This window comes from Python bivittatus, unplaced genomic scaffold (assembly GCF_059951505.1).
Source record: "Python bivittatus isolate LINGU-HERP-01145 unplaced genomic scaffold, Pbiv_v1 ctg000480_np1212, whole genome shotgun sequence".
NCBI lineage: Eukaryota > Metazoa > Chordata > Lepidosauria > Squamata > Pythonidae > Python > Python bivittatus.
In genome coordinates, this window is record NW_028277075.1 from 84806829 (window position 1) to 84821831 (window position 15003).

The 15003-nt window shown below is 38.5% G+C and overlaps 1 protein-coding gene across 3 annotated transcripts in view; it reads right to left on the reverse strand.

Annotated features, from left to right (window-relative positions):
* Positions 1-15003, reverse strand: part of HEG1 (heart development protein with EGF like domains 1) — a 74855-nt gene that overhangs the window by 28733 nt on the left and 31119 nt on the right. For all 3 annotated transcript variants that reach the window (XM_025169350.2, XM_088146459.1, XM_007432486.3), the window contains exons 3-7: positions 13707-14030; positions 10671-11078; positions 3670-3933; positions 1991-2284; positions 816-1133 (exon numbers count right to left, since the gene is read on the reverse strand). In XM_025169350.2, coding sequence (XP_025025118.1) covers positions 816-1133; positions 1991-2284; positions 3670-3933; positions 10671-11078; positions 13707-14030 — 1608 coding nt within the window. The remainder of the gene's footprint in view (positions 1-815; positions 1134-1990; positions 2285-3669; positions 3934-10670; positions 11079-13706; positions 14031-15003) is intronic.

A 15003-nucleotide genomic window follows, 5' to 3' on the forward strand; every position in this document is an offset into this window, starting at 1 on the left:
ATCGAGAGGGGGGAATTGGAATCATGGCAACGGATCCCCAGGGGGCAAATTTGACACCACAGTTGTTGGCGGCAGCCCTGCTACAACATCAACAGCAAGTGGATGATGTCAGGTTCAGCCCAAGGAACTCTACGAGACAGTACAGGTCTAGTTCGATAGCTTTTATTAGCTTCCAACCACAGAAAGAATCCTGCCAGACTGAATCTAAACTCCCCAAGTCAGCAAGCAAAACCCCGCAAATTCCTTAGGGTGGTGCCAGTCTCATCTTCTTAACCTTCCCACACTCCTGCTGGGGGGTAAGGCAATGCTTATCTCCCCGAGCATGGCCTTCATCAAAGCATTCCATCACACATATTAATTATATGAGCTCAAATCAAATCATTCTTCATTATGGTCACAGACCAGCAAAAATATATGAACCTATAATAATATGCATAGAGATCTCAACAATTGCTGCTTCCATTAAAGTGTTATCATCTCCTATCACATTCATATTACCTTTATACCAAACCCAAAACAAATAATTGTTGTTTTTTGTGCCTTTGAGTCAGTCCTGACTGCTGGCAACTGCCTGGACAAGTCCTTACAGTTTTCTTGGCAAAATTTTGGAAGTAGTTTGCCCTTTCCTCCTCCTTCCTAGGGCTGAGATAGAGTGATTGGCCCAAGGTCACCCAACTGGCTTTGTGCCTAAGGTGGGACTAGAAATCATGGTCTCCTGGTTTCTAGCCTGGTACCTTAATCTCTACACCAAGCTGGCTCTCCAAAACCAATAATAAATGTTATAAATCCAGTACTCCGAAAACTTTATTCTTTACCTGTTGTTTCTGAAGGAGCCTGAGAAGGTATAAGGATTCCTTCAGTGAAATCAGTGTCCCCAGGTGATAAATCTTGGCCAATCTGTTCTGGACTTTTCATACGAAAAGAATGAGCAAAATCTGAATTGCTGGAGATGGTAGTATTGGCCACAGTGGACCTTTGTGTATCACTTTCAGAACTGCTGACATCCCTTACAGCTTGTAGTGTACTCTCTTCATCTCTTTCTGATAGACTTGAAACAGATACACCGTCTGTCTGAGAACTGGACATTTTCTCTTTATTTGAACTGCTCCTCAGGTGACTGCTATCTTTTGCAGCTGAAACACAACAGTAAATATTTAGATGCACCACCTGCCAGGGATGAATGAAGACCACATTTTATAATGAATAATCATATATCTAATAGTAAACATTCATTTCAAATGTGAGAATATCTTTAGCCTGAAAAAAAAAATGTGTTAAATTTATTATGACAATTGTGTGTGTGTGTGTGTGTGTGTGTATAAAATGATCATAAAGTTTTAAACCATAAATACATTCAAGTCTTGCCATGTTTATTTCATAATATGTAAATTATTGATTTTGTAATAAAGTTTTTTTTCCCCCATGCATCACACCACTCAAATTCACAAATTCAAGAGGCTGGTAGTGACCTATAAAGTCCTTCATTAAAGCCCATCTGGCAGGCCCAGGAAGAGACCCTTTTCTGTCATGCTGCCTGCCCTTTGGAACATGATATCCTGAGATTAGATTGGCCCTGGCCTTGCTGGCCTTGGGTTGTATCACCAAGCTTGGGGATCCAGATGTGTGGCGGAGCCCATGTAAGGCTTGTGTTGATGGTAGTCATTCTCTTTTTTACCTTGGCTGCTGATTATGTGTATGCTTTTATTACTGGTATATGTTTTATGGTGTTTTTAACTGTTGTTAGCTGCCCAGAGTAATGAATTTGAGATAGATGGCCATATAAATTGAAACAGTAAATAAAATAAATAAATAAACCCAGCATACTTTTAGGAAACTTCACCTTCAAATGCCTTAGTAGTTGGTTTTTCCAGTTAACCATCTACAGTATACCTTTTTTTCTTGTTTAATGTATAACAATGACATTTTGTTTTTATCTTGATACCAGACAAACATAACAAGGTTCTGAACCTCAGAAAACATTTTTCTTTACCTGTTTGTGAGAAATCTGAAGGATGTGTACTTGCTGCTTCCATGAAATCGGTGAACCCAGGTGACAAATCTCTTTGTCTGGTCTGAACTGGAGTTAATACATAAGAAGAATCAGCAAGACCTGAACTGCTGGGCATTTCACTGTGAGAAGCTGTGGATATTGACTGTGGAGGGTGGGAACTACTGGTGTGCTGTAGAGCTTGTAATATCCTCTCCCCACTTCTGTCAGGTCTGCTTTGTAAGTTAGAAGCAGTGCTCTCTGTATCTGACCTGCTGTGTCGCTGACCATTCTGTTCTGAAATGCAACAGTAGAAAATTAATCCATACGGATCCAAAACATCCAATCAAGTTTTTATTCACTTTTTTTGAAAGCTGGCAAAAATATTGCTCATTAAAATCCATGTAAAGAAACAGTTTGTCAGGTCTTAAAGGCAGTTATCTGGTATGTGAGAAAGGCAGAAAGGGATGAAATAATTGCTTGTACAAATATTACCTGTTCGGTATCTTACTGCCTACCTCCTGTAAGTGCTCTGGCACATTCTGTTTCTGATGCACTGAGCTTGGTAAATACATCTAGATGGTGTGTTTTCATGGAAATGCAACATGCCATTTTATGTTTGGTGGAATTAGATTTCCAGCATGGCCAATGAAAGAATGGTTCTCAGAGTTATCACATTCTGTCTTTTTCAAATGTATTATAAGATTGCATGGATGCTGATTTGGAGAAAAACAGAATTGCTTAGGAAATCTGCCAATATTTTAAAAGATATGTGTAAAAAAAAAAAATAGAACAAGGTTCTAATCTGAAAATAGTTACTGTCAGCCATGGTGCCAATTATTGTAATCTTAATTTCACTATACCAACAGTACTAGCAACAATTAAATTCACAGTATATAGTCTCTTTTTTCAGAATATTAGTGTATTTTTAGTAAATGCTATTATTTTTATAATCAATGTTACAGGAGAATTTGGCAAGGTAAAAACGTGTATCTTTTAAGCCAATTTAAGATTAAAATCTGTTAACTTTTTAAGTTATTTCATCTTTTATGAATTACCTATAATCATATTTATTGAGAAGCACAAATGAATGGATAATTTTATTTCAAACAACTATCAATATTATTAGTACTCTGATCTATTATTACAGGTGAATTTTTTTTCTTTAATATTATGAATAGGACCAAGTTTTCTCACTGTCAATTATTACAGTTTTTATCCTTGGTTTTTCAGACATTTTCACAATAATCAGTGCCATCTCTTTCTAATTAAAAGAAGTTGTAATAGGAAATCTAATATAGATATTAGTACTGTCTTTAAGGCTTTCCACAGTAATAACTCTGTTAGCCTGTACCTGTGCTTTAAACATCATCATATGTATTATGCCATGGGGTTTCTGGACTACAGCCAACTTCACAACTAGGTTTCATTGTCCCTGGTGTTTCACTAATGAAGATGCTTCTCTAAAGATGAATTTATAAATGCTGTTATATAAATCCTGCATGATTTCATTCACCTTCATCTCTTAGTGACTTCAGTTTATCTTTCTAAATAAATTGCTTTTTCTTTTATCTTGTTTTCTTGTTTAATATCCATCCCAAATATTTTCATTTTATCTTTATTCCAGATAGTCTTAACAATGCTTGAAATCCAGAAGAAACAAGGTGATCTTCCTTATTTACCTGTAGGAACCTGAGAAAGTGTAAATGTCTCTTCAGTGAAAATAAAGTCTCTGTGTGACAAATGCATTTGTCCAGTCTGTTCTGGTCTCCTTGAAAGCTTTGAAGAGCTGGAAGTATTAGTGATGGTGAACGTTTGTGTTACATTCTTGGACTTCTCTTCATCTCTGACTGATACTCTTGAGACAAACATACTGTCCAAGTGAGGACTGGATGTTTTCCTCTCTCTGTTTGATCTGCTGTCCAACTGATCACTGCCTTCTACAGCTGAAATATACCAATAAACAAATGTGATGAATTTCCTCCATGCTGAATGAACATAATGTTTTCTCTCTAATGGATATTCATATATATATCCAATGGAAAACATTAGTACTGTTGGGAATAGGTGTTTTATTGTTATAAAAAAAATGAGAACTTAAATGTAAAACTTATGATGACATTTAAGTTTTCCTATACATAAACCTCTCAGAATCAGTTAATTATTGGAGCAGCATATCAACCTGTGAAAAATATACAAACAAATAGATGAGACATATACATAAATAAACCAATCCAATTTTACTTCTAGCTATTGCCACAACTTACCAAAACATTTATTTGTATTTAAATTCTCTTGTTTTTTCTTTCACTTCTATGGAACATGTTTATCTTGTCATATAAAGTTATTTCAGATTTCAGTAAGTCATTCAGTGTTTGGAGTACTTGTATTTATTACCTGACATTGCCAATTTTTATCATATATAAGACCAATTCAATTTATCTCTGATGAGTACTAACTCATGATATCTGATCTTTCCCTCAATTCCTTAAACTAAAGTGGGTGGAGAGCATTTCTTCTATTTCTGATAATATTAGAATTAGCTAATGTAGATGAATAGTGGGATTCAGATAAATTAAATGAATAGCACACAGGCCCAGTTTACTTATCGTGCTAACTCAGGATTTGCTTAACCATTTGTTGAATAACCCAGGACTGGTTGGATTTAACAACACGCTAAGCCATAAAGCATAATTTAGTAAATCACACCAGCTGAGTTTACACAAATCACTAAGATGAAGCTAAAATTAAAATCTAGCACACCACTTTATGGCCATAATTAAATGATGGAACATGGAATTCAGTATCATGATGTAGTGTTGGCCATTAACTTGGATACCTTTAAAAGAGTAGTGAAATTCAGGGGCAGTAAATCTATTGATGGCTCCTCATCATGAGTGCTATATATTACCTCCAGTATAAAACTCAGGATTCCTCTCTATATCAGTTGCTTGGGAACATGAGCAGAAAGGTGCTTTGCACTTCACTCTAGTCTGTGGGCTTTCCATGGACATCTGATTGGTTACTGAGAAGGGATGAGAATGCAGAATGCATGATACTTCTTGTACTTTTGACTGTACCATGACATTTCCCACAGTCTGGACTCTGAAACTTACTTATTTTATTCAACGTAGTATAATATAGACCTACCATATCTGGACTGCAAACATCCAGAAGCCACTAGATAATGGTAAAGAGGTCTAGAAAATTCTCTTTGCTGCCTACTAGTGGCTGTCTGTACTTTAACATACAGTTAAAAATCTGAAAGCATCTGAAATCAGTTTTAGTATCCATTTTAATGAGAAAGATGTCTCATTTTCTACAAAAGTATTCATATCCATATTTTCTCCAATATTTTATGTTAATTTAGTTCTAAAGTTTGAAACTTGCATATTTCAACAAATTGTTTCTCAATAGATTACTATTATGAACAATGAACTGTTATTGATATTCTAAAGGATATATTCAACTCTACCAAAAAGTACAAATATATTCCAAAAATTAGAAAAGTAAATACTGTGTATCTTTAAGATTGAAAATAAAATACACAATCCATGGAGGATTGTTAGTAACTATTTGTTTTAGTCTTAACTGCATGAGAAATATAAACTATAGGCATAATTAAATTAAAGAAAGTTGTCTTTAAGTTGTTTTGGACATCTGTTATATATTGTGTATAATAATGTTGATAAGGAAGCATCAACAACTGCTTGCACAGAGTCAGTTGTAGCAGGTCTTTGCAGAGATTTCTTAAGCTTTTAAAAGTGTTGTTTTACAATGATGCTCTAGATTTATTCATTATTTAGACTCTGGGCTCCATCAGGAGAAAGGGTCCATACAAATGAAACAGATAATCAAGATTATGAACATGATCATAATTTCAGTTCTATTTTGGAATGCAGTTCTTATAATTTCTCAGTATTACCTTCCCTGGGGTGTATGGGGTGTCCAGGGAGTGGTAGCATCTCTGGTGGAGGGGCCTGCCATGCCCTTTCTAGGACTGCTTGTTCACCTTTGGTCCCCACCTGGTGCTCAGCTCTCACCTGTGGCTCCAAGTAGCTGTAACAGTGAGTACCCCGGTAAACCATCTTGGCAGACAGGCCAAACCAGATGAGGATAGCCAACAGGTCTTTGGCTCTCAGTGAGATAGGGGATTTATCTATCCCAGCATGTAAAGTCTGTGGCCCTGGCAGATTGATTGGAGGGACTGATCAATGGTCCAATGATCAAGAAGGCAAGCCTGCCAGGTGTTGTGGAGTGCTAAGAGCACGACAAGACACTTAGATGGCCTGGTTATCCACCACAGCAGGGTAAGATGTCTCCATGCCATAAAGGTTCTCCGTGCCACTGGATTAAGGTCTCTTATGCTGAGAGAGTGGGACTGCCCCTGTGCAACACCTGTTCCACTTAAAACTCCATCACACACAGGTTTCAGTTCTGCAATTCATCTTCATCTTCATCTACAACTCATGTACAAATCATCTCAGTCCTAACCTAATTCGTTGAGCCTTGCAGCGAGATGACCACTGGCAATTGTAGTCACCAGTGATCGTTCACCTCAGTACCCAGGGCAGCACAGATGTCTGGCAGCATCCAGGGTGACTGGACAGCTCTTCTAGGATAGCACCGCCCACCCTCGCATGAGGGAGGGGGTTAGAAAAGGTACCCTAAACATTGCCTGCCCCACAATGTCTGGTTAGCTAACTCCGGCTGGCAGATCATCTGCTTAACAGTCGAGCATCAAGAAAAAGAATCAAAGAAAACTCATTTTCGGAGCCCGGAATGTCTGCACCTTGCTGGATAAAGACATGTGTCAAGGCCCGAAAGACAAACAGCATTCATAGCAACCAAACCTCACTGTTATAGCATTGACATTGCTACACTCAGTGAGATCAGGCTCGCAGACAGATGTGCATTACAGGAAGCAGCGAGTGGATATATGTTCCTTTGGAAAGGAAAACCACAGACTGACAACAGGACTCACGGAGTAGGTTTTCCAGTCAAAACTGCTCTACTGAAGAACATCTCTGCTCTACCCACTAGAATGAACGCATTATGAAGTTCCGCTTTCCTCTCAGCAAGGCCCAGTATATCACCATTGTCAGCACCTGCGCACCAACTCTCATGAATCCAGACAAAGACAAGGAAGGTTTCTACAAGATTATTTGAACAACCTCTGCCAGTGACAAACTCGTCATTCTGGGCGGCTTCAATGCTAGGTGGGGACAGATAGCGATAACTGGGATGGAGTCTTCAGGAGATATGGGATGGGAAAACTAAATAGCAATGGCCTGCTGCTTCTGAGCAAATGTGCTGAGCACAACCTATGCATCACTAACACAATGTTCAGACTTGCAAACAAGTACAAAACTACTTGGATGCATCCCAGGTCCAAACACTGGCATCTACTTGACTATGTCAAAGTACAACAGTGCGACCTTAAAGAGGTCACCATCACCCAAGCCATGCAAGGTGTTGAGTGCTGGACAGATCACAGGCTGGTCCAGCTGGTCCTCCACCTGCACATAGCCCCTTAACATCATAAGCAACCAAGGACTTTCAGAAAGTCATTCAGCATCGGCAGACTGCAAGATCCAGGCCAAGTCCAATGTTTCCAAGATGTACTTAATAAAAAACTCTCCAGCAATTTACCACTTGTAGGAACCTGTTCTCAAAAATGAAGATGCAGTTTAAAGATGTCATCACACAGACTGCAACAACTTACTCAAACTGAAAACATAGGCACATCAAGACTGGTTTGATGAAAACTATGAGACCATTTCAGAAGCCCTCCAAGCCAAGAACAAGACCTATGCAGACTGGCAGCATGATCCGTCATCTGTCTCAAAGAAAGACAAGTTTAAGCACCTGCAGTCTGAAGCACTGCAAGAAATGCAGGATGAGTGGTGGCAGAGAAAGGCTGAGCAGGTGGAATGCTATGCAGACTTGCATGCTAGCAGAGAGTTCTTCAGCGCCATAAAGCCAGTTTATGGTCCTTCTAAATGAGGATGCTCCCCCCTGCTGTCATCTGATAGGTCAAGCCTGATCGAAGACCAGGAAAGACTGAAAAATCGCTGGGCTGAACACTTTACCAACCTACTCAATAGGCTATCCACAGTTGATTGTGATGTCTTACAGCAGATTCCTCAGCCATCAGTCTTGGATGCCCTGGACCTGCCTTCCTCTACCGATGAGATCAAGAAAGCAATCTTGCAGATGAACTCAAAACAAACTCCAATATACAACCCATTCCAAATGCCAACCATTCCAGAGATTACCACCCCAAATAGCAACATATCCCATTCAAATAAGCGTTCCATATCTCAACTCTAAACTATTCTACAAATATAAAGTAATCCCAGCATCCTAATACAAAAAAGAAAAAAAGACTAAAATTTAACCTAACAGAAAGAGCTAGTTTTTCCTTTAAAAAAAATTCACACAATTAGATGCTAAGCATTTAAATACTAAACAATTAGGGCACAGAAAATAGCTATAAAGTAAAAAATTTAAACACTGAATAGGCAAATCCAGTTTACCACATTTTTCCAATCAAAATATCAGTAAATCAAAAAAGAACCACCCAGAACAACAACATATCCCATTTTAGCCCTGGTCAAATAAGCTGACTTTGTATTCCTTTTTTTATACAAAATAGTCTTTCTCTGTAATCCATTCCAGTACTTGTTGATCCTTATTACGAATTTCTGCCATACTTTAAACTGTCTCTTTTGTAAAGCCAACAAAAAAGCATTATTCCCATTACTCTCTGAGATTGTCTTTTTTTATTTCCTTCTTAGTTTTTAAAACTTCATACAGTTTTCTCTTTGCATCTGATAGCAGGTTCTTATCCAAAGTTCCATTCATATTGTTCTCAAGTGGAATTTGTTTTTCTATAACTTCTTGTTCTGAAGACAGACTGTTCTCAGAAAGACACAACATAGCTGCCATAACTGATTCAACGTCTCTACACAGTCCTCAGTGGAGTCCTTCAAAGATATCTCTAAATGCCATGGTAATTGTTTTTCCGATAAACATGCATTTATTTTTTAAAAATAATTTCAAAGTCCTAATATTCAAGATTCAATATTCCAATGTTTCCTGATCCCTTAGTCTTTTTAAAACTTTCTGTAACCAAAACCTTGTCTTGCTTTTTGCTGTTTATTTTAAATTCATAAAAGTTATAAAAATAAATCTTCATTTTCTTATATTGAGGTTTGAAGGCACTTATTCACCGGGTATTCCAACCTTGTCCCTTTGAAGGTGTCAAACTTCTTTCAAGCAGTTAATAAGCAGTTAATTTCCGAAGACAGTTAGCAAGGGAAGTGCACGAACCTAATGTCCTTTAAAGGCTCTGTTTGTGGCTAGAGCAATTATGGTGAATTCCCTCATTTCCAGGTTCCCCACCACCACCACCAGAGATTGCTATCTTGCAGTCTCTTTGTGAGGAAAAGGAACAACCACAAGGAGAAATAGCTTGGGCAATCTCACGTCTCTCTCTTTTATCCAGAGAGGATCAAAGGAGCCAATCTACTAAACGACTCCTTAAAAAAGTCTGCTAAGGCCAGGATCACCAAGGCCAGCCAGGCACTGGGGCAGCCACATACTACAGTGCCCAATCAACACAATATCTGTAGCTCCACAAAGATGAAAGTCTACAGAGCTGTGATTATCGCTTCTTTCCTATATGGATGTGAGTCTGTACTGAAGACACATCAAACCACTGGAGAAATTTCACATGTGTGTTTTCTGCTCCATCCTCAACATTCGTTGGCAAAACTGTGTCTCCAACCTGGAGGTCTTGGAACGTGCAGAGTCCACCAGCAGAGTCCCTGATTATCAGAGTCCAGATGCAGTGGGTGGGATACATCATCAGAATGGATGACCGCCGTGTGCCTTGCTAGTTGCTCTATAGTGTACTGGAGTCTGGGAAGAGACCTCCAGGTCGAACATGCAAGCCCTACAAAGATGCTATGAAAGAAACCCTATGCCACACCCAGCCAAGGGAATGAGAAGCTGTGGCTGCTGACAGAACCTGCTGACAAACCCTGTGCTATGAAGCCTCCACTGGTTTTGAAAACAGGTGCAACCAAAAACTGAAAGAAAACCAAGAGAATAATACCCATGGTTACTACAACAATGGACTTCCAGTGGCCCCATTGTGCCAGGTTCTGTGCTTCCGGACTGGGACTGCACAGCCATCTCCGTGTCCACAGATGAACTGCACAGCAGTGTGTCTTCTTCGAACCCAAAGGAATACCATATATATTACCTTCCCTACATTAAGATAAAACCAATATAGGACATATCTAATTTTCTTAATTGACTCCACCTTTTATTAATATGACTTGTTTTAATCCAATAAGATAAAAGGAAGATAATTTTGGTAACCAAATTATCTTTATTGCTGACCTCACTCAAAAAACCCCAACCCTCTGCAACATAGATACCTTTACCCTTCGCCAGTGTTGTAAAGTAAAGATCTGTTTAAAACAGTCATATAAAAATACTGTTCCATTTGTCCCATCTTTTTATTTTCAGAATAACTTTTTTTCTCCAGTGCTAACTTATTTTCCCTTTTCCCTTTACTTTTTTATATTCATCTAGAACATTTGGCTTTATCCTTACATGAGTAAAAGAACCCTCTGAAATCTTAAACAAATGGGAGATCTTTCTCCTTTACCTGTAGTTGCTGAAAGAGACGGAGAAGGTATATCTGTTGCTTCAGTTTTATCAGTGTCCTGTGTTGACAAATCCATTTGTCTGGCATCCGCAGGCACTACCACATAAGAGGAGTCACTGAGGCCTGAAAAGCTAGACATTTCCAGGCCAGAGACCACAGATGCAGGACGTGGACCTTGAGAACTGCTGCTTTCTCTGAGAGTTTGTAATACCTTCTCCCCATTGCTGGGCATTTCGCCCTTATAGACCACAGATGCAGGACGTGGACCTTGAGAACTGCTGATGTCTCTGAGAGTTTGAAATATCTTCTCCTCACCTCTGTTAGATATATTCAGAATTGTCATATTCTCCATATCAGAATTGGAAATTCTTCCCTCTGCGTTGGAGTTTCTGCTCAGCTGATCAATATCTTTCATAAATGAAACATAGCAGAAAGAAGTTAGATATGCAATCTGAATATTCTGGAGGAATCTCTCAAAGCTTGTTCACACAGTAATTGTATTCATGCAGATCTAATAGAAGGCTAGTTAATTTCCCATGCTTCTAACTTGACAAAACTTATAAACACTTGGGAAAGAAGCCATGGTTCAGAGTATTAATAGGAAACTTTAAGCTTGAAATAGGTGCAAGTAAAATCCTTGCTATGAAATACCCCAAATGTATTGGCATAGGAATACAGAGGGGATGAGAGGAAGACACAACACATTGTGCCTTGTCTTTATGATTAATGTTAGGAAATTCTTATCTACTCTGCTTGAATATAATAGTACATTAAACACAGTGAGATTAACTTCTGAGTAAACCTCTGTATGCTGCATATTATAGGATTGTTCTGTTGAATGACAGTTTCACATAACCAGTAGGTTGAGTACAAAGCGCACATAAACAGAGTTAAAAAGAATTATCAGGAAATCAGGCAGAATAAGATCAATGGCCTGCTTCACACATCATGTTTGTTACTGGCTCAGTGTGATATGTGACCCCACCCTAAGAATGAAATCATAATGGATGGATTTGCACATCATGTCCAGCTAAAAACATGCCATACTAACCCCCAAAGATGCATTTGCACCTTCAGCACTTCTTTCTGTAAGTTAAGGCAATGTTCAGTTTGTTTGCCTGGGACCATTCCATGTGATCACCCAATGGCTCAAGTACCCAACCCAAATCTTCAAAATCTCATGATTTCAGTGATCTCTCATGAATTTATCAATCTCTTGATGTTTTGTTTTATGGGGCTGCAGAGATTCAGCCAGCATTCTGGTGTGGGGTACCATGTTGCAGACCCCAATATAAGGATTGACTTTCTATGTTACTTGCTTTTCTTCTTTAAAGTGCATAGGTTGAAATATTCAGCAAATCATCTTGAAGAAATCTGGTAGAAATTAATAAACCTATAACAACATACCCGCAAATTAGCTCTGCCCACATGTCAGATTTGTGGCAAGCAATGTTGGCAAAACCTGATGGGGTGAACAAAGCTGGCATTGCTATTATAACTTTCTCCATTTTGAGCTGTAAAGTCAGTCAGTGCAAGACAAATATGTTCTACATTATCTTAATGACCTCATTTTATAGGATGCAATACCCTTGTGGAAATCATTTGCTTGTTCATGGACTTTGTGTATGTCAAAAGAAACTCTTTCTCTGTACCGAGCAAGCTATGCATTCATAGTTTTGCAGTGAAGGTTGCCAAACTACAATTCTAAAAATCCAAGAGATTTGATTTGAATTGTTGGACAACAATATGGAGTAACTGCAGGCAGAAGATTGTTAAAATTACTTTGTTGAAGGCCTCTTCAAGTCCTGATAGAGTTTCTCTCACACAAACAGTAGAAAGCAGGTGAAGAAAAAGTAGCTATTCCAGAGAAAAGAGCAACTGTAGAAACAGAAATTTAAAAAGACTTGATGCTTGCCAGGCTGTGTAACTTGGCAGAACTATTCCTGATAATTTCATGCTCCATTTTGAGAAGAAGGAGAAAAGAGACAGCAAGGAGAGCTAAGGAAAGGAAGAGAGCAGATCTGAGGTGCATATTAAGTCTTTTTATTATTCCCAGTGAAGGTTTCCAGACCTAGAGCCATACACCCTAAATCAACAAAACGAAGAGCAGTACAGTAACCTATCCTCATATGGAAAAGGCAATCAGATTTGCATTATAAATTTATTTCATTCTGACATCTAGTTTGAGAAAGTTTAATAACTTCCAGCAGCTATTGGGAGAAGTATTGGTTTTGTTTACCTGAATATATTTTGTTTTCCCCCAGTTTAGTTTACTCAATATACACTCCATCCTACCCACTCCATTTTATATCAATCGAAGTTTAGGGCCATCTTCAAGAGGTGGCACTACATAGAGAGGCTTGCAGTTTAGATCTAGTTTTGATCTAAACCAGACATAGATACTTAAGACCACAGTTGACTCACTCAGGAATGACAGCAACTGGCACATAGAGGCAATGGTGAAAAAGTGCCTCACACCACCAATGCAGTTTGGAAATCTGCAATGTGGAGGATCAAGGAGTACTCCAGACTGTGGACTTACTCTTGAAGAGGAAATGCAGTCCCATCTAGCACATACGGAATCTCTGATTTCCTACTGAACAGCAACACATTTGTCTTGTCCAGATTTAATATCAGCCTGTTCACTTTCATCCAGTCCATTATCCCATTAGAGCAATGTTCTAGAGCATAATCTTGGTAAGTACTCAGCCCTATTCTTTGTGGTCTCTTTTAACCATGCTGCCAATTTTGATGGTAGTTTTGAGGCAGAGAACCCAAAGAAACCTTTACACAAATTCTAGAAAAGGCTGAACACAGTTAAGGAAAAAAATCAACCAAAACAAGAATGCAAAATCTTGCCCCAACATATGCGATACAGATCCACCCATTTGCATCAATACTGCTATCCTTGTGACCCAAGCTTGCTGTGAAACATAAGATGCAATCTCAAGGCTACCAGAAGTTTGCCCACCCTGCTGTAGGCTATCATCTACTTTTTCTGACAGTAAGAAATACAAAACATAAAAAGATACATACTAGTTTGGGGAGAAGAGTAAGACTGAGTAAGCATAATCCTTGCTAAAGAATCAGGCTGTTTGGCATTTGATGTTCTACTTTTTGGTACTGGAAATGTTACATGAGATGACCATTGGATTTGACCAGAAGATGTAGCAGGTTCTCTCTCAGAAGCTGGCCCTTTTCTTGCTAAATCCATCACAGTGAAGTTCCCCTTAAGAAAGCATGAAGTCCTTTCTAAACCTTGACTGGGCGTTGCTGAACTGTCCATGTCTGGAGTATGAAAACTGGACGTTGTGCTGTCTCCATCCCAGCTGCTAGCTGTGTGGTGATTGCTCCCAGTGGCTGAAATAAGAAACAAGATGGCTCCATTACTTCCTTCTTTGTTAGCTTATTATTTAATTTTCTAGGGCTGGCCACTTATCAATTACTCTGGGTAGCTTACAAGGAAGTTTTTTTCTAGTTTTGTGTGCCACCTGGAGTCTACTCAAGTTGGTGGCCAATAAATTTAAATAAATAAATAATTTAAAAATGAACCTTGCATTGATATCTGTAATAAAAGACAGTTATACCAAGGAAGAAAAACTCTTTAATGTAAATGTAATACATACATCTTCGACAGTGGATGCATGCCCCATCGTAGCCCAAGACCTGGAGAAAGAGCTTGGGAGGAATGCCATTCCCAAGGACAGGAGCTGCAATAGAAATTATGGGGCCTCTTGGCTCCCATAAGATGGCCTTGATTAATAGTTGGGGCCCAAAGCATGAACTTATGGGGCAGACAGAAACAATAGGAGAGATGGTCCTTCAGATATGCTGGTTCTATGCCATCATGGAACACATGTGAGGTCTTATGGTTGCCATTCATTTTTTGCCTTGATTCATACATAAGATATGTGTATATAACATATCATATGTTATATATGGATGCCAAAGATTGTGTGGGACTTATATTAGTTATACAGTACTTAAGCCCAAAGTGAATTTTACACTGCCTTGAGAATCTATTGACTAAAAGAAATATAAATAATCAATGAGAAAGTAATACAGTAACAGCATACAAACTTTTCTATTGTACTTATTTGTTTGCTTCTGGAATAGGTGGCATATAAATAAATACATGGTTGTTTTGTGACCTGTACACTTAACATGCAGCCACTTTATGAAAATGTATGTCCACTTATGGTATTCGTATTGTGAAAACATCCACAATACATTTTCAAAACTCCCATCTTCCTCACATGGTTGGCTAGTAATGTAATAAATTATATTATTTCAGTGTTTTTCTCCTACCTTTAGGTCAGCAGTTCAGATACTG